General features: G+C 39.8%; 1 protein-coding gene across 7 annotated transcripts in view; it reads right to left on the bottom strand.

Moving 5' to 3' along the window:
* LOC131229406 (uncharacterized) overlaps positions 1-25,322 on the bottom strand; it is a 115,366-nt gene that overhangs the window by 68,756 nt on the left and 21,288 nt on the right. For 5 of the 7 annotated variants that reach the window (XR_009163311.1, XR_009163310.1, XM_058225355.1 and 2 more), the window contains exons 2-5: positions 21,677-21,794; positions 5,743-5,924; positions 5,542-5,649; positions 5,302-5,366 (exon numbers count right to left, since the gene is read on the bottom strand). Coding sequence is in view for 5 of the 7 variants with exons in the window: in XM_058225355.1 (XP_058081338.1) it covers positions 5,302-5,366; positions 5,542-5,649; positions 5,743-5,924; positions 21,677-21,794 (473 nt within the window). In the remaining 2 variants the exon portion in view is untranslated. The remainder of the gene's footprint in view (positions 1-5,301; positions 5,367-5,541; positions 5,650-5,742; positions 5,925-21,676; positions 21,795-25,322) is intronic. The other 2 variants (XM_058225358.1, XM_058225359.1) reach the window with 1 other exon arrangement.

Raw genomic sequence — 25,322 nt, 5'->3', positions numbered from 1 at the left:
GGTTGTGTTGCGACACACGTTGTGTCTATGATGGGGTTGTGTTGCGACACACGATGTGTCTATGATGAGTATGTAAACCGTCTAGATACATGATGTATTACATGAAACCCCTATGAGGAACTTAAATGTATGAGGAGACCACATGAGGAAGGTCGTCCTATGTTTGCCTTGAAAACCATGACATATTGTGCTTGTGTGTGGACTCATGCATATGGTGATTGGAAATGCGATTAAACATACTTTGTTATAACTTGAGTTGGACACCACACTGGAAATGTGTAATTCGACAGGACATGATTAGAGGGTCCGTGGGTGAAAGTCCCTAAACCCCGATTGGTACCATTGGGAGCGACCAATGCCTAGACTGGGTGGAAGAACATAGCGCTGAAATGTCGAAATACCAAAATAGGCAGCGACTCCCACCGATGCATGTCGATTGGTTGAGTGGTTTAACCTGACCAGCTTATGGGCAAGTAAAGATAGGTTGTGTTCGACGAGCTCGTAAATTGTCCACTATCGTTTTGTCAGGCGACTTATGACTTTTCGCTATTAGGCAGATAGTGAGGTTCAACACAAGTGGGTCAGACTAGTACGGCCCGTGAACTATGTAGTCCCACCTCTGTAGTTGACCATGGTGGAAAAGTCTATACAAGTGGGTAGCAATCATATGCGAGTCCCACCTCTGTTTTAGACTTTGGTGATCCAATTGCGAAATATGGAAAGTTTTGGAAACGTTAAAAGAGTATGTATGTTACAAGTGGGTAGAAGTCCTACCTCTGTATATAGGAACAAAAAAAAAGTGGCATAGTGCATTGTATCTTTAGTTTATTGTTATCGATCCAGAAAGCCTGTGCAATCCTGTGCATTATATGAGCATGACATGAAACATGCATTTTCACTGCACACACGCACTCACTGGGCTTAGTAGCTCAAGCTTTCCTTTCTTTCTTTTTTTTTACAGGTGAGAGTAGGGAGCTGCAGGAGTAGAAGTTACAGACTCCAGTTGTCCTTTTTGTTTTGTACATATCAGTGTATATATATATTTTTTAATACCCTGAATATTTACATCAGATATAGTAAATATGACATGGTTTATGTTTTGGTTTTGCCTTGATGTGCTCAGTTGTAAACAGTAAAATATGATGAAATTTTGAGAAATGTTACGTGTTTGTCATCTTTACTTTCAGAAATCCTCCTTGTGGAGCCCCGCTTATGGGACTTAGGATGTGATAATTGGAAGTCCCAAAATTGGAGTTCTACGGAGGCTGTCAACCAAAATTTGGTGTATAGTAATCACGGATTACCAACACTAGATTTAGGGTTGTGACACTAAAAGTAGCCTGGATTGGACAGATTTCCAACACCCAAATGGTGGCACAAATGGACAGTTTGGACACCAAATCGATGGTCCAATTTGGACGTTTGGGATGTTCAAAACCGTCCATCATCTCATCAAAGAATGTTAGGATCACTTCATGAAATCCATCAACATATAAAAATAATAATAATAATAATAATAATAAATAGTAAAAGTAATAATAATAATAAATAAATAAATAAGAAAAATAGAAATGGAGGCCACTCACAAGATAATGTGTATGGAGCTACTCTCTCCTCTTCCCCCCTCTTACTAAGGACGTGTGAATGAATGGAATGAGAGCGCCTTAGCCCTCTTTAAATAGAGGTGAGAGGGAGTTAGGAAGTGGCATTTAAATAGGGGTTTTAGTTTTAAAGGAAAAGGGGGTTATGGGAGTTTCATGTTGGAGGGAAGCTTCTCAAGTCTCAGCGCACACATGGTGCACACATGTAGTGTGCACACTTGTGTGGTATGTGCACATGTGTGACTTGTGCACATCAGCACATGTGATGTGTGTATGTTCGGAGCGTGCATTGCGTGTAGTGTGTGCGTGTGTAAAAATGTGCGTAATGTAAGTGTCTTGTGCAAATAATATGTGTACAAATTTAGGGTGATCCACACTTTTCTTGTGACGAAGAGTGTATGGTCACAATTATAAAATGAACGGTTGATCATGATCGAAATTGCTTGTCTATGTACATGTACGACTGAAATTTATAATTACCGGTCGGATTGTGAGTTAAATGAGTAACTATGTGATCTTGCAGATGAATGTTTGATTTTAATAGATAAAAGAATATATACTTAGCTAGGTGAATTGATGGATGCGTAGATACATGGTTGAATGGGCCATATAATTGGTGGATTGATCAGTGAACAGTTGAATGATTCAATACTTTGATGATTAACTAAATGAACGGTTAGATTTGGTGAATAATGGATTATCATGCTAATTGGTGGATGGATGAATGTTTGGATGGCTAGATATAAGCATGATCAGTTAATTTAATGGTCAGATGTCATGTTTAATGGTGAGATTGATGTAGAAAATGCATGTTTTCCCCATCTTAATAGAGGGATGGATGGACAGATGTCTAGATGAAACAATGAACGGTCCAGATCTTTCGAAAAAAAATAGCCCTAAAATTTATACACCCTACCTATTAAGTGCCCACTTGTAAGTGGGCCTCCTTTCCATAAGGTGACAACCAATGACCAAGCAAGACCTCTTCAACTGCGTCATTTAGAATATCTGCAAGCCAATCCCTAAACTTGACATAAGGAAAGGTGATCCCACTTGCAACCACCTTTTCCATCACAAGATGATAGCAAATCAATGTGTTTTGTCCTCCCATGGAAGAAAAGATAAGTTAATTTGGTTGCTGCCTGACTGCCACAACATGAGATTTTTAACTGCACTTCTAAGATATTAAAAGAGTTCTGAACAATAGCTTCTCACACATGCCATATGCAAAAGCCTTCTGCATTGGACCTTGCAACCACAACCTTTTTTGTGGTTGCCACCGAGAAGAGCATGAAAGTGAAACATAGTATCTTATATCATTCTGAGGTGCTAATCAATCTTCATTGCAGGGGTCGCCATGCATATGTCCGATATCCATATGCACAACCCCTTCCTAACAGAGGATTTAAGTTATCAAAGAATCTTCTAGATTGCCTCAAGCCCACATGGCATGTGCCAAAGCCTTCGGTAATGGACACTACAACCACAAATCATTTTTAATCAGGTTGTGACAAGTGCGTTAAAGACAAAAATAGCATCTTCTATCAGTCTGAGGTGCTAACCAGTCTACATCACAGGACTTGCCATGCATATGCCGACTACTCATATAGAAGACCCCTTCCTAGTAGAGGATTCAAGGTATCTATGAATCTTCTAGATCAAGTAGGTAGTGAAGGTCTCGTTCATGAACCAACAGAATAGTATAAACTATGTTTTGACAAGTGATTGTAAAGATATCAGCTTCCCTACCAATCTCTAGTGCAAACATATCCTATAGTACTCATCATCTTGCACATTAAGTTTGTGATTTTACTCCAAAAAGGTATGCTTTGCTCTCAAGTTCTCCGTCTCCTTCACAGGATTGCTGCTAGTTACACTGTGGAATTCATATTCCCACTTTGAGCCTGCAACTCCAATACTGAGGAAGTACCCCAGAGGACCCAGGCTGTTGATATCAAAGACATCCAATATTAATCCGTAAGCTCTTAGATGACTTCAAGATTGTCACCTATCACAAATATGTATTGCTAACATAAGTTACCATTTCAAATCAATCTTTATGGGACTTAAATATCTACTATTACTCCATTAGATTTCAAGGCCTTACTGAAGGTCCATTATGAATTTATGATTGATCATCCTGGTAAAAGGTTTGCATGCATATTTTGTGATTGGAGCAGATAAAAAAGATGTTATGAAACAAATGGCTCTATACTTATTATAAAGACTAGTAGATACACCAAAGAGAGGAAGGGGCGCGCGCGCGCGTGTGTGTGTGTGAGGGGAGGGGGGGGGGGGGAGTGTTTGTAACAGGCAGAGTTATTTGATACTCTGGATGTGATGGTTGATACTCGGGCACTCCGAAATTGTACATGTGGCATACATTAACTAATTCAAAGTCCCACTCATGGGATGACATTAGATAGCTCATCTTTCAATTTCAGATTACCTTGGCGATCCTAACCTCTGAATTCTGATTAATAAGAATTTCTGTTTTGCATTTGCACTATTGGTTGTTTCATTAAATATCCACACCAATCAGTCAGTTGCAAAATGAAATCAATGAAATTTTCGGTTTAAAAGCCATCTAATTCAGGGCCCATGACTCGCATGGTTTATTTTGAGATCTGCCACTCGTACACTTTCATAGTGCATGTGTAAACCATCATACCTCTATCAGAGTGGTATAAACCTCAATCTAATATCATATTTTGTGTTGGATCCTACTTCGAGGGAGGATCCCCTCCTAGTGCGTGTGAGGCACCGATTTAAGATAATGGTAAATCTCTAGGATCTTTCATTATTCCATGGTAACTAAATACATAGAGAAAAAGATAATAACAGAAAATAACATCCTTAAAGATAGTAACAACCTAACAATAGAATAGTACCTATATTCTATTGTTAGGTTGCTACTATCTGTTACGATCTTATTTTCTATTTTCTGTTATTATCTTTTTCTCTATGTATTTAATTGCCATGAAATAATGAAAGATCGCAGAGATTTACCATTATCTAAGGAGGAGGGGATCCCCTCGAAGAAGGATCCAGCACAAAAGATAATACTAGATTGAGGTTTATACCACAGAGTATCATTTTTTTTTCTTGCTGTAAGAGGGAGGAGACTATAGAGAATTGCTTAGGACATGGCCATACCTCATTAAATAACCCAAATGTCATTTTGTTTGGTTAACCCATCCCACGTCTTTTAAAAAATGCAAAGTTTGGCCATTCAAACAACTAATTGTGGGGAAAACTTCTGCCTTGGGGCTCCCAAATTATATATGGTATTGATTTTCCTATTTGAAATGTTAAAGCATTCTGATAAGTTGTTGTCGTCGTCTTGCGGATGATTACGTCATTTGAAACTCAATACCATCATGCATACCCTCTAAAGTGTGCACTATCCGATACAAACATGATAGTGGATGAGTAAACAAATAAAGCAATTGCATTCCAACGGTAAACATTAAGATAATCATGACATTTGTGCTTGATAATATAGATCAGCCTCAACATCAAGATAGATAAACAAAAACATAATATATAGTTAACATGCATTTCATAAGCAAGATTCAATCTGAGGCAGTTCTACTTCTAGCTAAAAATCTTTCGCAGCGTGAATGTCTGTCATTTGAGTCACAGAATGAAGCAAAAATGGAAATGTGACACCATGAAATTATTGAAAGATCCAACTTACGAAACACCTAGATTAAGAATATCTTCAACCAAGATATCGCCTTTCCGCTCGAACCCACATCTATTCTACATGGTGCAGAAACTAGAAGTGATTAAAGAATAGATAGAAGTAAAAATGGAAATATAAATAAATAAATAAACAACAACAAAAAATCGGATGGTATTTCAACGAATTCAACATTTAATCCTACATGCAAAGAGAAATACTGGGAGAGAGGCTATATAGAGTTTGAAAACTTACAGGATTAAACTCCACCGCTATAGCCTGCTTAATGTCATCTTCTGCTAGAATACCAACATGGACGAGTTCTAGGAGTTCTTTCATTGAGATATTCCACTCTTGTTCTCTCTTCCAATTAAGTGTAAAATATTAGGATAGTACATTACAGACTGAAGACAAGAGTATGAACAAGTGCCTTAGAAAATGAACATAATATTATACCCCTTTTAGCAGATTCCTTTCAACAATGGCAACTCGAAGGCCTTTGCAACACAGTGCTGTGGCAACAAAAATGCCCAAAGTTCCACCACAGACTAATACATCAAATGTATCGGCCACTTGATCCAGATTAAATTGGCTGAATGAACCAGGAAAACTTGAAACCACTTGTGTTTCCTGTTTACCTGCAAAAGAAAAGTTAAACATCATCTGACCTGCTTGTACTGCTAAAGGATTATACACTTAAAAAGCATCCCCATCATATATGGTTTTACATGTTTCTATGATTTTATCTACCTCAAACAGTATTAGTGGAGAAACTTCTAACCAGTAAATGATATTCATCGTATAAAAGATGGAACTGATATCAAGTATTTGAAACAAAATTACAAGCCAGATACAATACTGATGATCTAGTTAGCACTGAAAAAAACCACCCATTGGACATTGTTGGTTCTTGAAATAACTCTACCATAAGATCTGTACATACATAAATGTTTGCACAGACCAAGCTGATGGAAGTCAGGTCTACATGTGATACCATTGCCACCAAATAAAAATCAGTATAATGCAAACATTAGCAAATGGGCCTTGGAAATTATTTGAGACAGCAGATTCTGGCCTCTACTGGATCTGAAGGTCAAACCAGGACATGATCTGCAGAAATGGATCGGCAATATCATCATCATCATAGCCATGTCCGGCTATTTGGACCACTTTAAAAATCTTATTTCTCCAATAATTCGTATCCAACGCCCTATGCTTGACATGTGGACTTCCTACCCCTTCTCGCTACCTTGATCGATGTCCTTTTAGTTCTTCCTCTCACCCTTATGTTCAGGCCCTTCAACCCAGTCAATGGATACATCTTTGGTCCTTGTTGTACATGACCGAAGCATCACAATTTGCTCTCCATTTTTCCCCTCACTGAGACTATTCCTAGGTTGTTTGCATGACCTCATTCGCAACTGTCCCTTCTAGTCCTCCCAAATGTCCATCTTAACATCCTCGTTTCTGAAACATGCTGCCTTTTAACTGCCCAACACTCACATCCTAACCAGCTAGCCTAAGCCACCAGACTGGAATTGCTTCAAAATAATCCAAAGGAGACACATGATGAAACAGAGATTTCACTGAGGCATATTCCCTGATAACCTTTAAGACCAATCCTGAGGATGAAGAGAATCCTCCTGATAACATAGATGAAATACTAACACAATTCCAAAGACTGCATATAGGCTAACAAACAACATATTCAAAGGAGCAAAACTGAGGAAGGATGCAGCAAGTCTAGAGGCTAGCTTGAATAGGTGCATCTCCAAGATCCGATCAGTCCCACACAACAATGCCAGTCGTCGCAATGATGAAGTCAATTAGATTGCACCTGCGAAGATGAGATTCTCAGAAACAATCCCAACAACAACCAACCCCAACACCCGGGCAAAATAATCACGGTCGTCAGAATCAGAATGCTAGCCCATGATTCAATGTTGCCATCCCGCTGACCTTTATATCTGCCGCTGAATGAAGCCACTGATCTACCATCCCTTCTAGCCCTACCCAATTCGCAGGGAAGGGGGATTTGATGAGGCAACCAGATGGCTCATCGAGTCATGGAATACTATCATCTGATTGTGGTTGGATGGAATAAGAGCCGCGTAGAAGTCTCTCACACACAAGGAGATGCTGCTGCTGGATGTCACGGTTCCGGGGCGCCAACTCTGCCTTCCTGCGTAGTGCATTGGCCACTTGTGAGTAAAGTATAGCCCAAGGGCCATCCATCACGGGCCCTTGTGGCCCCACGACTAGGATAGTTGAAGATATCTTCATTGCGAAATGACTATCCCACCTAACCACTGGTGAGATTTTAACCACAGGTGTGTTGGGAGTTCCGAGCTGTTATTTTCGCACAACACAAGTTCAGGCATTACTTGATTGGGTCGAGGGTCTTTATTCACACCGATCACTCCGCTATCAAATAATGTCTGACCACTAAGAATGCTAGAGTCACCAGGTGGATCATTCTACTTCAGGAGTTTGTGATCCACCCAGCCCTTCTGAAGAGGGGGCGGAAAGATAAAGAAAGGAAGACAAAGTCCTAACTAAATTATGACACTACAACCTAAACCGTCTACCCATTCGAACCATCATATCAGTCGAGTCGATCCGAATCGGTCTTATCTATAGATAAGGCAAGAGGGAACTTATGACCTCACGGATGGTATTGAATTAGAAAAAAAAAAAATCCCCAAACAGATGCAAAATACAGCATATAACCCAGAACCAACAAAAACCTTTCTGAGCCAAGGCAAGAAAGTGATATGCAGACAAAACTTCCTCAAGAAGACATAGACCAGGTTGATTGATGTGTAAGAAGAATAGATTCTAGAAAATTGGCACCAAAAGATGCAGCCTAAAGATGGGTCCACCATAACCATGATCTTCTGAAAAAACCCAACAAAGGAACTGCCCCTAAGTCTTCAAATGATTGTCCTTCAGTGGGGTATAAGAAGTGTCCCATCTTGAGTGGCAAAAGAACATCAGCGCTTTGCATAAATCCACATAAACTGACAAACATCAGCTTGGGCAACTGGTATATGACTGACAATGATACTTGAGAAGTGAGATGATGCAGGACTGATGCATGAATCAATTAACTTGTGAGATCAAGTAGCCGAATTAAGATATTTTATTTTTATTTTTATTTAAAAATAAATAATAATAATAATAATAATAATAAATAAATAAATAACATCACTATAATCATCACAAATATCATGAAAATCAAAAGAGCATCATGCATAATCCTAGCCTAAGCTAACACAAGATCATTAAATAAAAAGAAACTAGGATGATAGGATCTAATAGATGTAGGGACATCCAATTAGCATAGGATATAGTCTATTTCAAAATAGGAAACCTAATACAACCTGGGGTGAAAATTAGGGTTTGGGTAATTTGGGAAAGTAGGAAAATTAAGAATTTTAGGTTTAAGGTTAGGGTTCCAGGGATGGAAGAAAAGGGTTTTAATATAATGCTTGTGGGAAACCAAAAGGGGCAGGTGGGATTCACACGTGTGGCCGTACCGTCACACGTGTGGCGTGGGAGAATGGGTTTAGGTCGGTTAGGGTTTGGATTGTGGAAGGGTATGGGAAAGTTGGGTTTAGGAGAAGATGAAGATCTGGGATGGGAAGAATGAAGAACATGAAGAAAATACATGGATGGGGAAGAAAATAGAAGATGCAGGGATAGATGGAGACCTCGCACCTCCGTTGATAAAAATTAACCTCGCACCAATCTCCCTTCCAAATCACATGAAGATGGAAGAAGAAAACAAGAGCTTTTCTCTTTTTTTTTATCACAAAATTCAATAGGGTTGGATCTCCACCCCCCTGTGCATTTATTATTAAAAATTCAGAATAATTACAACTATGCCACTCACTTAAGTGAAGTGGCCCATCATCCAAAATAAGAAAACTAAAACATTTATTATCAATCTCAACCATCAAATAAATCCTAAAAATAACAAAAAAATATAAAGAAAGCAAGATCAGAGTCCAAGGAGCCTGGATCTAAAAGATCCGGTGGCCTGATGGCCTGATCGACAAGATCCAACGGTCGGATCGACATGAAATAGAAATCTTATGAGTAAAATAGTCTCCAAAGCAGCCCACATGCATCATCCCAAGGTGGGGTCTTCCTGATGTGCAGATACTCAAGGGTCTAAGAAGGGTTAATTAGAAAACTGTATCAACACCACTCACTCAAGTGAAGTGGCCCATCATCCAAAATAAGAAAACTAAAACATTTATTATCAATCTCAACCATCAAATAAATCCTAAAAATAACAAAAAAATTATAAAGAAAGCAAGATTAGAGTCCAAGGGGCCCAGATCTAAAAGCTCTGGTGGCCCGATAGCCTGATCGACAAGATCTAATGGTCGAATCGACAAGAAATAAAAATCTTATGACAAAAATGATTTTCTAAGCAGCCCACATGCATCATCCCAAGGTGGGGTCTTCCTGATGCACGTCCAATGCATGTAGGGTCTTCAAAATGGCCCGTAGGGCCCCATATAGACTCGTCTCCCATCCACAAAGAAAGTTGCGCTAATGTGGGTGGTCATCTCTGTCTCTGGTACACCTGAGTAGGTCCTCTGATGTCTCCATCATGAGATGTTGCAGCAACCTGGTCGGAGGCGTAGAGAATTTGAACTGAGATACTATTCATCAATCGACCAAAGAATCAACCAATAGCTGCCTACATGACCTACCCTTAGGATTCAAGAAGCCTCACCAAATAGTCAACCCAAAAACTGCCCCTAGCCTTCGAGCAGAAAAAGGTTATAATCAGCCCAAGAACAAATCTAAGAGGAATATGCTCCACATGAATCCAGTAGCTGCAACGGTCATGATGGTGGGTGATACTTCAGCGCTGCTTGGCTGCAATGTCAATGGCAATGATGGATCTGATAATGACCATCTTAAGATTGTAATGATCCCCATACTCATGTTAAGGGAATAGACACCATCAATATTTCTCCATCATTGTCTTTTATGTTTCATGTCCGAAACCTATCTATTAATTTGTTGTCCATTACTAGTCTCACTAGATCCCTCAGTTACAGCCTCACCCTATTTCCTTGTCATTGTGTGTTTCAAGACCTGGTGGCTGGTCACATAGTTGGGGTTGGCCTTAAGAGCTATCTGTACCATTCTTCAAGCAACATTAAAACTACATTTTTTATTACTTCTTCCTTTTCTAGTAAGATGGGCAGCCCATATGAATGATCAGACCTTTTATAGTACGATAAATATGGATCATCCATTTCCATAACCTTTGATCGGATGAATCGGATCATCTAGTCAAAGTTATTTGGGGAGCGACGAGCCAAAAAGGATGGACCCATATGATGGGTGGTCCATATCAATGATCGGACCTTTTCTAATATAATCAATATGGATCTTCCATTGCTACAACCATTGGTTAAATGGTTAGGTTCGTCGGATCGAAACGATTTGAGAGGGATGGTTCATATCAATGATTAGTCCTTTCCTAGCAATGTTGACATGAGCATCCATGATGCAGGACATGAAAATTAAATATGATATGCAAGATCTCAGGCTTTAGATTATACTAATTCAGAAACAATCACATAAAATTCCACATCCCACACAAAAGTTCAAACATTCAAGCAAGGGGAATCTGTGCAGGTCCAGGCCTACACAGGCTAGGGCTGGATCAGTAAAATTATGGACCAAACGATACTCGATGGGAAGTAAAAATCATCCACACATGCACAGCAATCAGTCCCTAATCTAAGGGATTCACCAATTCCAATTCAGAGAACCCTAGGGTAAGAAAAGGGGCAAATAAATTGAAAGTAATGCAATTTAGGGTTAGGGTTAGGGAGAATAGGTACGAGAGGAGTAAAATAGGCAGAAATCTGAACCTGCAGATAGTCCCCTCGCGCGGACAACGGGTCAAGCCTATCACACGTGTGCAGGGGTCCGGCCGCACGTGCGAGGGGGCTTCGAACGCTGAAAGCGCCTCGTTTGCTCTGGTCGGCCAAGGGAGGGCTTCAAAATCCCCAAGTTTCATGTCGATCGGATGCACAGTTTGTGCGTGATGCTACGCCAAAGTTTCAGCCCTCCTACAAGGTCAGAATCTGGAATTCTGCTGTAAAAAGGAAAACTGTTGCAACAAAGGACAGGTTTGATGCGCGGATGGTGGTAGGAGATAACAAATAGAGATGGTAGAGGATGGGGGCGAATTGAGATCGATGTGGCTTCGCACCACTGTAGTTAGCCCTTCGATAAAGGGAGGGCTTCGCACCTAATTGGATTTCCACAACTCGAGAACTCAAAGGAGTAGAAAAACGCAGAATTTTTATTAAGCTTCAATGAAGAAAAAAAAACTACAAAGGGTGCCTATTTATAGGAAAACCCTATACCCCAAAACTTGCGCCATGTGTACAACCTATTACTTAGTAATGAAGTAAACAAAAATAAAAACTAATCAAAGAAATCTAAACCGTCCATGATACTCTAAATAACATTAATAAGCAAAATCTAAAATATGAGATTAATCAGACTAGTGGGCCACGATCATGAGATCCCATGATGGGCTTTACCTGACTATCGGGCCCACTCCAACGAACCAAAACTCCGTCTTCGAGCTAGGAGGCCCTCCCTGGACGTCGTCATCAATTCAGATCGACGGTGGGCCCTACTTGAGTACGTGCGTAGGGGAGGGCGTGCGTGTGGTAGGCGCGTGATGTCCCCATCAATCCATTTCCATATCCATTGATTGGATGGTTAGGATAATCTGATTAAAGTGAGAGAAATGGTCTATCAAGGGCTATCCATCCAATCAAGGTAAGAGAGATGGGCCATCAAGGGTTGGCCGAACAAAATGGATGATTCATATCAATGATTTGAACTTTTCCAGCATAATAAATATGAATCACCCATTTTCATAGAGAATGGTTATACCTTTTATGTCCATTTCTAGACCCATACAGTGGGCCCCAAGCCTATTGATGTGTATCATGGGGCTCATTGACATGTTGTGGTATACAAGCAGTGGATCACATGTGCCCATGATGTGTGCGAACAGTGTTGCCGGGTACAAAAATTAGTTTGAATAGATTTTTGGTTGTGTCGTAGGAGCAAGCGAAAAATGACTTTCATAGGAGAACTACATAATAGCAACCATAGTAAAACATTTGAATGCATACAAAAATACATTGCAAAGCATTTGCATATGCAATGGTGTAGACAAATAGGCCTCTGTCAAGCCCTTACTTTCTATTCCTCCAAAAGTATTTGGTTTGGTGTGCCTTGCTCATGTTCCTAGTATTCAACATAATAAATTAGATGCCAAAGAAATCAAATATATATTTCAAGTGTACTCCAGTTCAAAAAAGAGGTACAAGTACCATACCCTGATGTTCATAGCAAACCATTTATCTTTGTAGATGTTACTTTTTTTAAAATATTCCATTTTACTTGTCTCACAGTATCTTTCCTATCCTTCTCATATTTAGGAGTCTATAGTTAGAGGTAACTCTTCCTATTCTAGATCCACTTGTTCAACCTCCCGATAATGAATCTAAGATGATTTCCCCATCTAATGTTTATTTACCTCCTCACCAACCAAAAAGAAGACATGTTCGACAGAAGGACAGGGAAAGCATGCTACCACTCAATTACATTGTTCAGGCCATTGTTCAAAGTATCCCCGATATTATCCACATCTCTAGCTCAGCTATAATAATAACGTTGAAAGCAATACTGATAATACTGGCAGTATCAGAAATTTCGAGTATCAGCAATATATCGCTAAGAATCACCAATGTATCGATATCGCCAATGTATCAACAATATTTTCGATTGTATAAATTCCAAGAGTTTATTGTATCGCCAATATTTTCGACTGTGTAAATTCCTAGTGTCCCTTGTATCGCCAGTGTATCGGCAATATTTTGACAATATCGCCAAAAATCTGTTTATTAAAAAATTTTCTTTTCAAAATTTTTATGAGCATAATTTCAAGCTATTCCACTACCGTATTTGGAGTCTTACAAGGTGACATGAGATAATATCCTTAGCGATAATATCTAGAGAATCGAGGGAAGGGGGAACAAGCGAAGGTTGGATTCGTATCTCAATCTTAGCGAAATGTCAGAGAATCAAGGCTCTGGGGGGATTGTTCAAAAGATAAGGAGCAGATTGACGTAGGTAATGCTGGAGAAGGCGAAGATGGCCAGTGGGAAAGAGTTACAAACAAGCGGAGGCATCCAGGGAGTAAATACTAAATATGGCAAGGGCGTTGATGTATCCTCTTTCCCAACGCTGTACGTTCAGGGGTTTCCGGAAGGTTGGTTACCGATTAACTTTGCTAAGGTGTTCGACAGAGCGAGAGCTGTAATGAATGTAGTCATACCGCGAGATAGGTCCTCGGCAGGCTGCAGAAGATTTTCCTTCGTGCAAAGGAGCTCTGAGAAAGAGCTTGCTCGAGTCGTGACTTTGTTGCATGGAGAAATTTTTGGGGGAAGGAAACTACTCGTCCAACGAGCTCGGTTTGGCCCCGAACAATCGGAAAGAAGAACTGTTGGGCTGGGAAGGTCGATGCAGACTACTTTGGGCCAAACTAAGGGGCGGGCATTGTATAAAGATGTGGTAGAGGGGAAGGATGGCATGGAGAAGTCAAAGGTAGTTACAAAGGGGAATACCTTTGTGAAGGGGGTCGTTACAGAGATTGGGGTTTCAAGTGAGGAGGGAACACTTGCGGTCAGTCTTGTATCATTGGAGCAGATGGGATGAGAAACAATGGTCAGATTAAGTCATAAGGTCATCGCCAACTCCTGGGAGTGGCTTCAGCAGTTGGTGGTGATCTCTACTATCCCAAGGGCCATAATCCCCTAGATTGCTCGATGGCTAATGATATGATCCTATTTTGTGAGGCAAGTGAAGAAGCGGTGGATAATATGCGGAAGTTAACGGTGTGTTCCGGTCTGAAGATTAATATAGCTAAGTCGGAGATGCTTGGAATCAACGTGGGCAACAAGGAGCTTCGATATTTTACTAGCATCTTTGGATGTAAAAAGGGTGTTTTCCCCTCTACATATTTGGGTCTTCTCTTGGCATCGGGAAGCATCCTAAGCATCTGTGGGACAAAGTTATGAAGAGGATTGAAAGGAAGTTGAACTCATGGCAGTGCTGATATATATCTTTGGGGGGTCGTTTAACACTTATTAAGGTGGCTTTCTCCATTATGTCAGTCTATTTTATGTCTCTTTTCAAGTGTCCTAAGGCGGTGGTGGATAGGCTCAAAACATTGAGGCAGGATTTTCTTTAGAAGGGGGCCTGCGAGGGTAACGAGATTCATTTCTTAGATGGGAAGAGGTTTGCAAACCTCTTAAGGAGGGGTGTGGCGACATCAAACCTCTGGGAGTAATGAATACTGCCTTGCTTGGCAAATGGATTTGGAGGTTTGGGGTTGAGAGGGATAGGCTTTGGAGGGGCTTGGTTGATTCCAAGTATGGTTCTCATGAGGGCAGGTGGTTTGTCAAACGATCTTCTCTTTATTGAGCCTCCACCATTTAGAAAGTGGTGGCTTCCATGGAATCCATGGTGTGTCAAGGTATAGCCTACTCGGTGGCTTACGATCGTCGTACCCGATTTTGGGTGGATGTTTGGTGTGGAAATCAAGCGCTTGAAGTCCTATTTCCTAGCATTGCTCGCTTACCTCCTAATCGTGTTATTCTAGTGGCAGTGTTGCTCCTTATCAGGGGGTACGATGGTCTGGGCTCCTCCTTGTAGGAGAAATCTGTCGGATTTCGAATTGAGTGAATTCACAAAGTTGTTGGAAAATCTTTCCAAAGTCAAATTTGTTGACCAAGAGGAGGATGTGTTAATTTGGACGAATAGCCCCAATGGGTCTTTCTGAATTAAGTCATTTTTTTATTTGATTGGGACTATGCATCTGGGTCCTCCATCTCACCCATTCCACCACTGGTCCTACGAGGCTCCTCCTCGGGTTGTGGCTTTTGTTTAGCTACTAGGGCAGAAGAGGATTCTATCCATTGATGACTTGCAAAGATGGGGCTTGATTCTTCCTAACATATGCTTGATGTATATGAAAGATGGAGAGTTAATTAATCACATTTTCATTCGCTGCAACTTTGCCGCCAAGGTTTGGAGACATTTCCTTGCTTTGTTTAGCACGGCCTGGGTGATGCCGAGATCTGTGGATGAGCTTCTTTGGGCGTGGCATGGTGGAGGGGTTAGTAAGGCAAGGAAAGCCAGTTGGAGGCTCCTAATTATGGTGACAATGTGGGCTTTATGGGAGGCTAGGAATGACCATTGTTTCAAGAATCGTTGTGTGGACCACAAGGAGGTCATTAGAAGGATTAATGTTTTTATTGAGTCTTGGGCTTTATTTGTAAGACCAGCCCTGGTTGGTCCCTTAGTTTGTTTCTAGTTTTTGGCATATTGTTTTTGTATTCTTTTCTCGCTTCTCGCGAGTTCTTTACTACAGTGGTTGTTATCTCTCAACAAAAAATTTTATGGGCACATGGTTGTATGATGAAATGCATATTTGTATGTGTGTGTGTATGCATGGATGGATGGATGTATACAGGGATGGATGGATGATTGGATGAATGGTTGGATGGATGGATGGATGTGTATATGTGTGTGTTTGTGTGTGTGTGCAAGCACGCATGCATGGATGGATGGGTGGATCATGCATGTGTGTTTGTATTTATGTATGTGCATGCATGGATGGATGGATGGATCCATGAGTCAATGATACATGCTTTTAAGCCCCATTAAAGGGAAACTTATTTTTTGATTCCTAAATATGCAAATATGCATCTTTTTCATTATTGTTTGATTCTTAAATATGCAAGTATGTGTATTTGAGCATCTCCTAAAGGTTCACTCTAAAACTCCACCGTTTTTCGCAATGTTTCCCCACATTTCCAGGAATCGGCGATAAGGTTATTGTTTCCATATCCCTAGCCAGCAAAACTTGCAACGACACCGATACTTCGAACGCTGGTTTTGGCTGATGTTCCATATCCCCATTACTAACCTTGGTACTGATTCCTTGGTTCCTAGCAGTCTAGCACTATTACAGTATTACTCCAACAAGAAATCCAAGTGATCTTCCTATAGTGTTTAAATTATCGGCGATATTATCGAATTATCGCCAATAATTTCGGTATCGCTAGAGTTGCGACATCGAAACTCCCTTTTTTCGTTTCTCTTCCTAATATAGCCGATTTTTCGGCGATTTTATCGATTTTTTGCCAAAAGTCCAGTTGTCACTCAGTGTTCGCAATATCGGCCGATATATTGGCCGATAATGTCGGTATCGCAGTCCAACGATACGAAACACGTCGGAAGAAATATTCCGAAAAAATTGGAGAGAGAGAGAGAGAGAGAGAGAGAGAGAGAGAGAGAGAGAGGGTGGATTTCCGCACCTGTAGAATAGATTACCCTGATTGGAAGCTGTATTTGGTGGGCCATTTGAATCGAAGCTCGCCATTCGTAGGTTACCGTAAAGAAAATCTCGATTCCCTTTTCTTCTTTCTTCTATTAGATTGTTAACGGAATTGATTTAGGAAGAAAATGAGAAAAAAAATAAAAAAATCCAGAGAAATCCGGAGATTTGAGGAAGAATCCAGGGTTTCAGGGTCTCTCGGATGGAAAATGGGTTCGGAGCCCTTTTCTATCGGGTGCGGATGTGCTACTGACGGGTTGAGTAGCGAACTCGCTACTGAAGTGACGTCACCAAGTTCTGTGGGTCCCACCATGATGTATGTTTTGTATCCACACCGTCCATCCATTTTGAGAGACCATTTTAGGTCATGAGCCAAAGAATGATTCAGATCCAAATCTCTAGTGGACCCCACCACAGAAAAAGTGGAGAGAGTGACTCTCACCATTAAAAATTTCTAATGGCCATAAAAGTTTTCAATGAAGCTGATATTTGTGTTTTACCTTATTTAATGTTTGTGTTAACTTATGAACAGATTAGATCTCAAATAAACATTACGGTGGACCTTAGGAAGGTTTCAATGGTGGGTGTAACTCACGCCACTGTTTTCCGTGGTGGGGTCCATTATAGTTTTGGATCGGCCTAATTCTTTTGATCATGCCTTAAAATGTTCTCTCCAAATGGATGGACGGTGTGGATACAACACATACATCATGATAGGATCCACATAACTTGGTGACGTCACTTTAGTAGCGAGTCTCGCTACTCAACCTGTCATATAGCTAATCCGCGTCCTTTTTCATCGGGCACGGCTACATGAGGCACGTATGCATCTTTTCACACGTGTAGTGGGCCTCCAATCTGAACTGTTCATGTGATGTGGCATCCCATGAAACTCCCAGGAACCAAATTTTACCCTGATCTAAAACTCTGGTGGGCCATAACAAAGAATGATGCAAATCAAGGGAGAAAATTGTTTTCTTTTATAATGGCCCACTGAAGTCTTAGATGAAAGCAAAAGTTGAACCATAGAAGTTTCATGGAGTGCTGCATCACGTAGACCGTTCAGATTTTGGACTCGCATCACATTTGATGAGTTCTCTGAAAGTTCTCAAGTAACTCTGCTGCTGGGAAAATCTGCGTTGGCGCGGATCAGGAGCGTAGAGATGGATGGTCTGTCAGGGCTCTGTAAGGCCCACCATGATATATTTGTTTTATCTACACCATCCATCCATTTTGATAGGTCATTCTAGGGAATGAGCTCAAAATGTAGCCATATATGAGGCTCAAGTGGTCCATAACATAGGAAGTTGTGGTGGGAATGATATCCACCGTTGAAGCTTTCCTGGGGCCCATCATGATGTTTATTTGCCATCCAATTTGTTCATAAGGTCTAATAGACCTGGATGAAGGGAAAACATAAATATTTGCTTGCTCCAAAACTTATGTAGGCCCCGTAATTTTTTAAATGGTTGTCATTCAATGATCACTTTTTCATGTGGTGTGGTCCACCTAAGATTTGGATTCATTTCATTTTTTGGCCCATACCATAAAATGATTTGTCAAAATGAGTTAACGGTGTAGATACCAAATCATTTTAGCTTATTATCCAAAAAATAAGTACATCCAATTATCAAGTGGACCATACCAAAGGAAAAAGTGGTGATTGACAATTAATGGGCCACGAAAGTTCGGGATCAATCATATATTTGTTTTTTTTCTTTTAGTTCATTTACTTTTACGTGTCTTAATTAATGTATGCCAGCTGCATTTGTAATATATAAACTCATTTTTGTTGCTATTAAAGTGATTTTTTATGGCATCGCATGCTTTTTGGGTCCCATTAAATGAAAACTTATTATGTAATGTATTCTTTTCGCAATTTTTAGCAAAACTTGCAACGACACCGATACTTCGAACGCTGGTTTTGGCTGATGTTCCATATCCCCATTACTAACCTTGGTACTGATTCCTTGGTTCCTAGCAGTCTAGCACTATTACAGTATTACTCCAACAAGAAATCCAAGTGATCTTCCTATTGCCACAAAGAGAGCCATACATGTATTGTTCATCCAATTTGAAATTTCATTTCATTTTTAAGTCTCTTCTTCCTACATATCATGTTGTTTTATCCATTGTTTCTTCTGTGGCACTGCCTTCTAGGGTCGGTCATGCCATATTACATCCAAAGTGGAAGGAAGCAATGGTTGAAGATAAGTGAGATCTTGGAAAAAACAAAAAAAAAAAATCAGACGTGGATATTTATGAAATTACCATTGGAAAAACATGTTATGGGTTGCAGATAGAAATGCACCTCGAAATACAAACCGAAAAGAGAAATTGAGTGCCACAGAGCATTATTAGTGATTAAAGGTTTTACTCAAACCCTTGTGGTTGATTTTCAATAGATCTTTGCCCCATTCGCAAAACTGAACATTGAGTGGGTTCTATTGTCTCTTGTTGCGAATAATTCCTAGCCACTACATCAATTAGATGTTAAGAATTTTCTTTCATGGAGATTTTCAGAAAGAGGTGTAGATGGCTCCTCCCCTAGAGTTTCTCATATCAACAGGTGCTAATACAGTTTGCAAGTTCAGGAAAGCTATTTATAGTCTCAAACAGTCCCCAAGTGTGTGGTTTGAGCATTTCAGCAATGCAATGATGAAGTGCGGGTATTCTTGTGGCAGTGCAGATCATACCTCATTTTTCAAGTGAAATGTTGGAATCATGATTGTGATTGTCAAGGTGATATTATTTTTACAATAGATGATACTGCAAGCGATTCAAAACTTGAAACGGTTCTTGAGTCAGGAGTTTGACAAATTCCAGCGCAACCATTCAGGTTCGTTTAAGGGGACAAATGGGGCTTTCCAGTGTGCTTCCTAATGAGCAACGTTTGACTTCAAGGATCTTGGTCCCTTGCAGTATTTTTTGAGTATTGGAGTGGCTTGATTGCGACATGGCATGGTCATTTCTTAATGCGAGTGCATCATGGATCTTCTCCGTGACTCTAAACAGCTTGGTGCTCAGCCAATTGACACTCCAATTGAAGATAATCACTTATTTCAGTTAGACAATGGAGACTTGATTACCAGATATGGCATTGTGTTGGTAACTTGGTATACTCATTTCTTTGGCAATCAACAAACCAGATATCTCTAATGTTGTCAATGTTGTTAACAAGTTTATGCATTCTGTGTTCATGTCATTTAGAGGCATTTTATCGTATCCTGAGGTGCTTGAAAAGATCTCCTAATAGAGATCTTTATATGCTAATCATGGTCATCTAGATATTGAGATTTAAACAGATGCAAATTGGGCTAGGTCATATACAGCTAGATAGATCACTGGCTATGACACTTTGGTTAGTGGCAACCTATTTATGTGGGAAAGTAGAAAACAAGAAATTGTTGCTCAACCTAGTGTCGGCTGAGAATCGCACTATGGCACATGGAGTAGGCATCTCCTTTGGTTGAAGATTTTGTTAATATAGTTGGGAATTTATATTACTGTTCTTACGAATCTTCACCTAGTGTATCATGAACGTACCAAACATATTGAAGTAAACTATCATTTTCTTAATGAAAAGGTCACTCCAAAGGAAGTTAAAATGTCATATTAAAAGTCTGAAGAGCAACTTGCAGATTTTTAACTAAAGATGTCGACCATCATCCAATTCAACGGATTTTTCAGAAGCCTGTTGCATGATTCATGCTCATGCAGAGTACTTTATCCTTTCATTCCCTTTTTTATTGTATTTATTATGCGTAGTCATGATTCATACATGGCATAGTTACAGCAATCCAAACCATCCAATTGTAGGCAAACTTTAAACACAGCACAATCTAAAAAATAAAAATTACATTGAGAACATGATATTTACCATCTAATTTTGCCCTAGAAATTTGGACCACTCACAATTTTACTTTTAACCATCCATTTAATAGCCACCAAATCGATGGTTAGAATTGCTCGATTGTTGTAGTTTTAAAGATATACTCCTTCCACAGTGCAATCCACAATTTGGGTGGTGTAGACAGTCATGCATAGTCCCAAATGTGAGGGGTAACTCACCAACATTTTCAAAATGATGGTGATTTATAGTCTAGACCCTTTTCTTCTTCTTTTTTTTGTGGAGAGAGACATTTATTCATCTAGCATACGACCATATAATCTAAATTAGGTTTAAACCCTCCCTATGTCAGGAAAAGTGATATCAAGTCAAGAAACTAATTGCATGTAAAATTTTGCCCCTAGCTACTCGCATTATATGCACTGGAGATACAAGAGAACATCTCCATCTCTATGCGAAATTACAAATATATATAGCTTTGTTCATTGGTGATCATCAAGGCACTAAGGTAAGGTTATCACCTGGCAATTTCACACACTTGTTCCACTTTTGAAAAAGAGATGTCAAATCCATGATGAAAATGTTTGGCCATCAAACAGCAAGTGATGAATGATATGCCCAACTATAAATAATAAATTAAGAGTCAGATGAAATTATGAAGTCGTAATCCTTGGTGATCATCTACACATTCAAGGAAGGTTTTTAATTGGGCAATTTGACAATATTGCTTCCAAATTGACAAAGAGATGTTGAATCCTAGAATGAGAATATCTGGGCGTCTAAAAAGCAAAAGCTGCTCAGCATTCCAAACAAGAACACTCATATTAAGAATAACAGAAATTATCAAAATGATTTTTGAAACAATAACCATGCAAATTGTTAATTTTTCCCAGTGCTCAATATCATAAAACATTTTCCATCTCAAATTTCATTAGTAAATTGGCTATCTAAATTCAATAAACCACAAATACATGGTTGCAGCACATGGAAGAATATCCATACAATTCTCTTCCAAACATTTCTAGCCATTACGACATCCTTTTAAGAGCACTGATAAATGACATGGAGCCTACTTGGTTGAGCAGAGCAAAGATTACACCATATTTGGTCCAACCTCTTCAAAGCATTATATGAGTAAGCCCCACCTGCGCCGCCTGCTTCGGCATTTATAGAAATATTTTCCATTATCCTCTACAAGATAAATAAACAATAATGTCAAACATTTAGCTCAGTTTAACATGAACAAACTCCATGTGTAGAGATATTGCATCTACAAGAACATGAGAAGTAAAATGAAGTATGGCATCTAAATTCAATGGACTAACTCTCAATTAAGGAACCTCCAACAATTCCAAGTTCAAAATCAATAACTACTTCGTGCAATGAAAATGCATACTTCTCACTAACAGAACCGGCATAGACAGGCAGTAAAATAATGAGGCAATTGAGAACTTCAGCTAGCTATTCATCAGATAGAACACATTGAGGCCTTATATGAATTACCAAGCACGATCATGCTATGATAACATGAATTACCCCATGATAGCTACTCTAATTTGCAAGGAATGAAATAAATGAAAAGCTAAACTAAACTCCAAAATACCTCCAATGCAAAACTTTAATTACATGCTAAAGTAAAAACTACTCGCACACATTTCTAAATGGAAACTGCTAATACTTCTTGAAGAGGGAAATACATCCATTGCCAAACCCGGAAGATCATCAACAATGTAAAGGAAAGAAATGAAAAGAAGAATCAAGGAAGATCATTGACTTTGTTTAGTCAGAATTGATCTTGCATTGCATGGAGATTTCAATTTTCTCTAAATCGCATCGCTACCATATTTCAACAGTACATGCTAAATTTTCTGACTATGATAAACGGATGTCCAATATGAGCCACTCATTGTTTTTCTATATGTGCTCCAAATATATGAATTGTATACTCGATATAAATGTGTGTGAGTGTCAGTCAATGAACCTGTCAAAAACAATGCACATACATTCTATGGGGAATATCTATGAAACCGATCGCTAAACCTGAGTAATTGGTGGTCCCTTAGTCAACAAACAGTCTGGACACCAATGACTCAACTGTGCAAAGGTCTTCATAACCATCATATGACTCAAATGCACAAAGGTCTTCATCGCATTCCACAAGTCATGAAGGGATCTTCAGGACCACAAAGAGCTGTGTTTGTAACATCATGCGCATTTTGCAAGAGTCAAATTGTACTGGCACAATTAGCAACTCCCTCCATCCCACCCATCATTTGGCATTTTGAAAGAGCCAAATTACACTGCCACAGCTCACAACTCCTGATATTTCTATAAAAATCTGAATTGTTGCGATCTTGAAATCAAGTTTTGATTCAATTTGGGGTGGTCCTCATTGTGAGATTTCATCCTCTTAAATAGATTACATAATGCTATACATGGGATATGTTGACCCATAATTTTTGGTGATTACAATCCCTGATTTAAGGGATAATGAAGGAGAATAATTCTATTCCTAAAATAGACAACCTAAGTATAGCACATGATTGAATGGGATAATAAAGGAGAATAATTCCATTCCTAAAACAGACAACCTAACTATAGAACATGATTGAATGGAATCCACGTTTTGAGAGTGTGGTCCCTCGATTGACACCCCCTCTCAAATTGATGCCGGAGACTCAAACAGCATCGATTTGGATACGAGGAACTTATGGCGTGGTTGAGGCAATCCTTTCATGAAGATATCAACGATTTGAAGGTTGGTGGAGACATGAGGGAGGCTGATGACGCGGCTCTCATATTCATCACGAATGAAGTGACAATCAACTTCGATGTGTTTTGTACGCTCATTAAACACTAGATTCTTTGCAATTTTAACGGCACTGGTATTATCAACATGTAGAGGTGTAGGATGAGGTTGAACAGAGCCTAAATCAGCCAAAAGTCCACGGAGCCAAAGGATTTCAAAACAAGCAGAGGACATAGATCAATACTCTACTTCTATAAAAGATTTTGATACTCGATCTTGCTTCTTACATTTCCAAGAGATTAATGCCTTGCCAAGGTACATGCACCAGCCAGTGGTTGATCGGCGCATGTCGAGGCAACCAGCCCAATCAGCATTAGAGTATGCATGTAGGGTAAGATCATTAGCTATGGGAAAGTATAAACTCCTTTGGGTTGTGCCAAGAAGGTATCGAATGAGGCGTTTGCCCGCTACTAAGTGAAGATGCCGAGGAGCACTCATAAATTGACTCAATAAGTTGACAGCATAAGATATATCAGGTCTTGTGATAGTTAAATAAATTAAACTTCCAACAAGTCGCCAATATAAGGTAGGATCAGGGAGAAGATAACCATCATCTTTGATTAACTTGACATTTAATTCAAGAGGTGTGTCAACTGGAGTAGAATGCTAAAGATTGGTAAGTTGATGCAGGACATGAAATTCCAATATGATATGCAAGATTTCAAGCTTAAGATCACGTTAGTTCAGAAACAATTACACAAATTCCATATCCCACACAAAAGTCCAAACATTCAATTAAGGAGAATCTATGCGGGTCCAGGCCTACACATGATAGGGCTGGATCAATAAAATTTATGAACTAAACGATACTCACAGACAAGAAATAATCATCCACACATGCATAGTAATCAGCCCCTAATCCAAGGGATTTACCAATTTCAATTCAGAGAATCCTAGGGTGAGAATAGGGATAGAATTTGGGGATTTAAGACAATCTAGGGTTAGGGTTAGGGAAATCAGATGAGAAAGGAGTGAAAAAGAGGAGAGGCGAACCAGAGAAGTACCGCACGTGTGGACAGCAATAATGGCTCAAACGCACGTGCATGTGATCCTGACCGCACGTGTGTGGGGCCCACTATTCAAAAAAAGGTCACCTTGGCCTTGGTCGGCCAGGGATGGATTTCAAAACCCCCAAATCTCAGCTCGATCCGATGCACGATTTATATGTGGTGCTCTACCAAAGTTTCAGCCCTCCTGCAGGGCTAGATTTTAGAAATCTGCTATAGAGAGAAAAACGGCTACAATAGAAAATGGATTTGAAGCATAGATGATTGTAGAAGAAGATAAATATGGATGGAAGAAGGTGGGGGCGAATCGGGATAGATGTGGCTTCGCACCACGATAGTTAACCCTTCAAAGAAGGGAGGGCTTCACACCCAATTAGGCTTCACAACTCAGAGAGTAGGAAAACGCAAAATTTTTATTAATCTTCAATTGAATCAAAAGAACTACAAGGGGTGTTTATTTATAAGGAAAACGCTATACCCCAAAACTCGCGCCACGTGCGCAACCTATTACTTGGTGATGAAGTAAATTAAAATAAAAACCAATCAAAGAAATCTAAAGCATTCACGATGTTCTAAATAACATAAATAAGCAAAACCTAAAATATGAAATCAATCCGACTAGTGGGCCACGATAATGAGATCCCATGATGGGCTTTTCTTGCCTATCGGGCCCACTCTCTTAAATCAAAACTCCGTCTTTTAACTAGGAGACCCTCCCTGGACATCGTCATCAATCCAGATCGACGGTGGGGCCCTCATTCTGGCGTACGTGCGAGGGGGGGGGGGGCGTGAGTGCACGTGATGTCCCCATCACAAGTTCAAGGAGATCCTCAGTATATTTGTGTTGATTGAGAAACAATCCTCTAGAAGATTGATGAATCTCCAATCCAAGGAAGTAAGTGG

The sequence above is a fragment of the Magnolia sinica genome, chromosome 16 (assembly GCF_029962835.1).
Source record: "Magnolia sinica isolate HGM2019 chromosome 16, MsV1, whole genome shotgun sequence".
NCBI classification, from domain to species: domain Eukaryota; kingdom Viridiplantae; phylum Streptophyta; class Magnoliopsida; order Magnoliales; family Magnoliaceae; genus Magnolia; species Magnolia sinica.
This window is presented reverse-complemented; position numbering and strand designations above follow the sequence as displayed.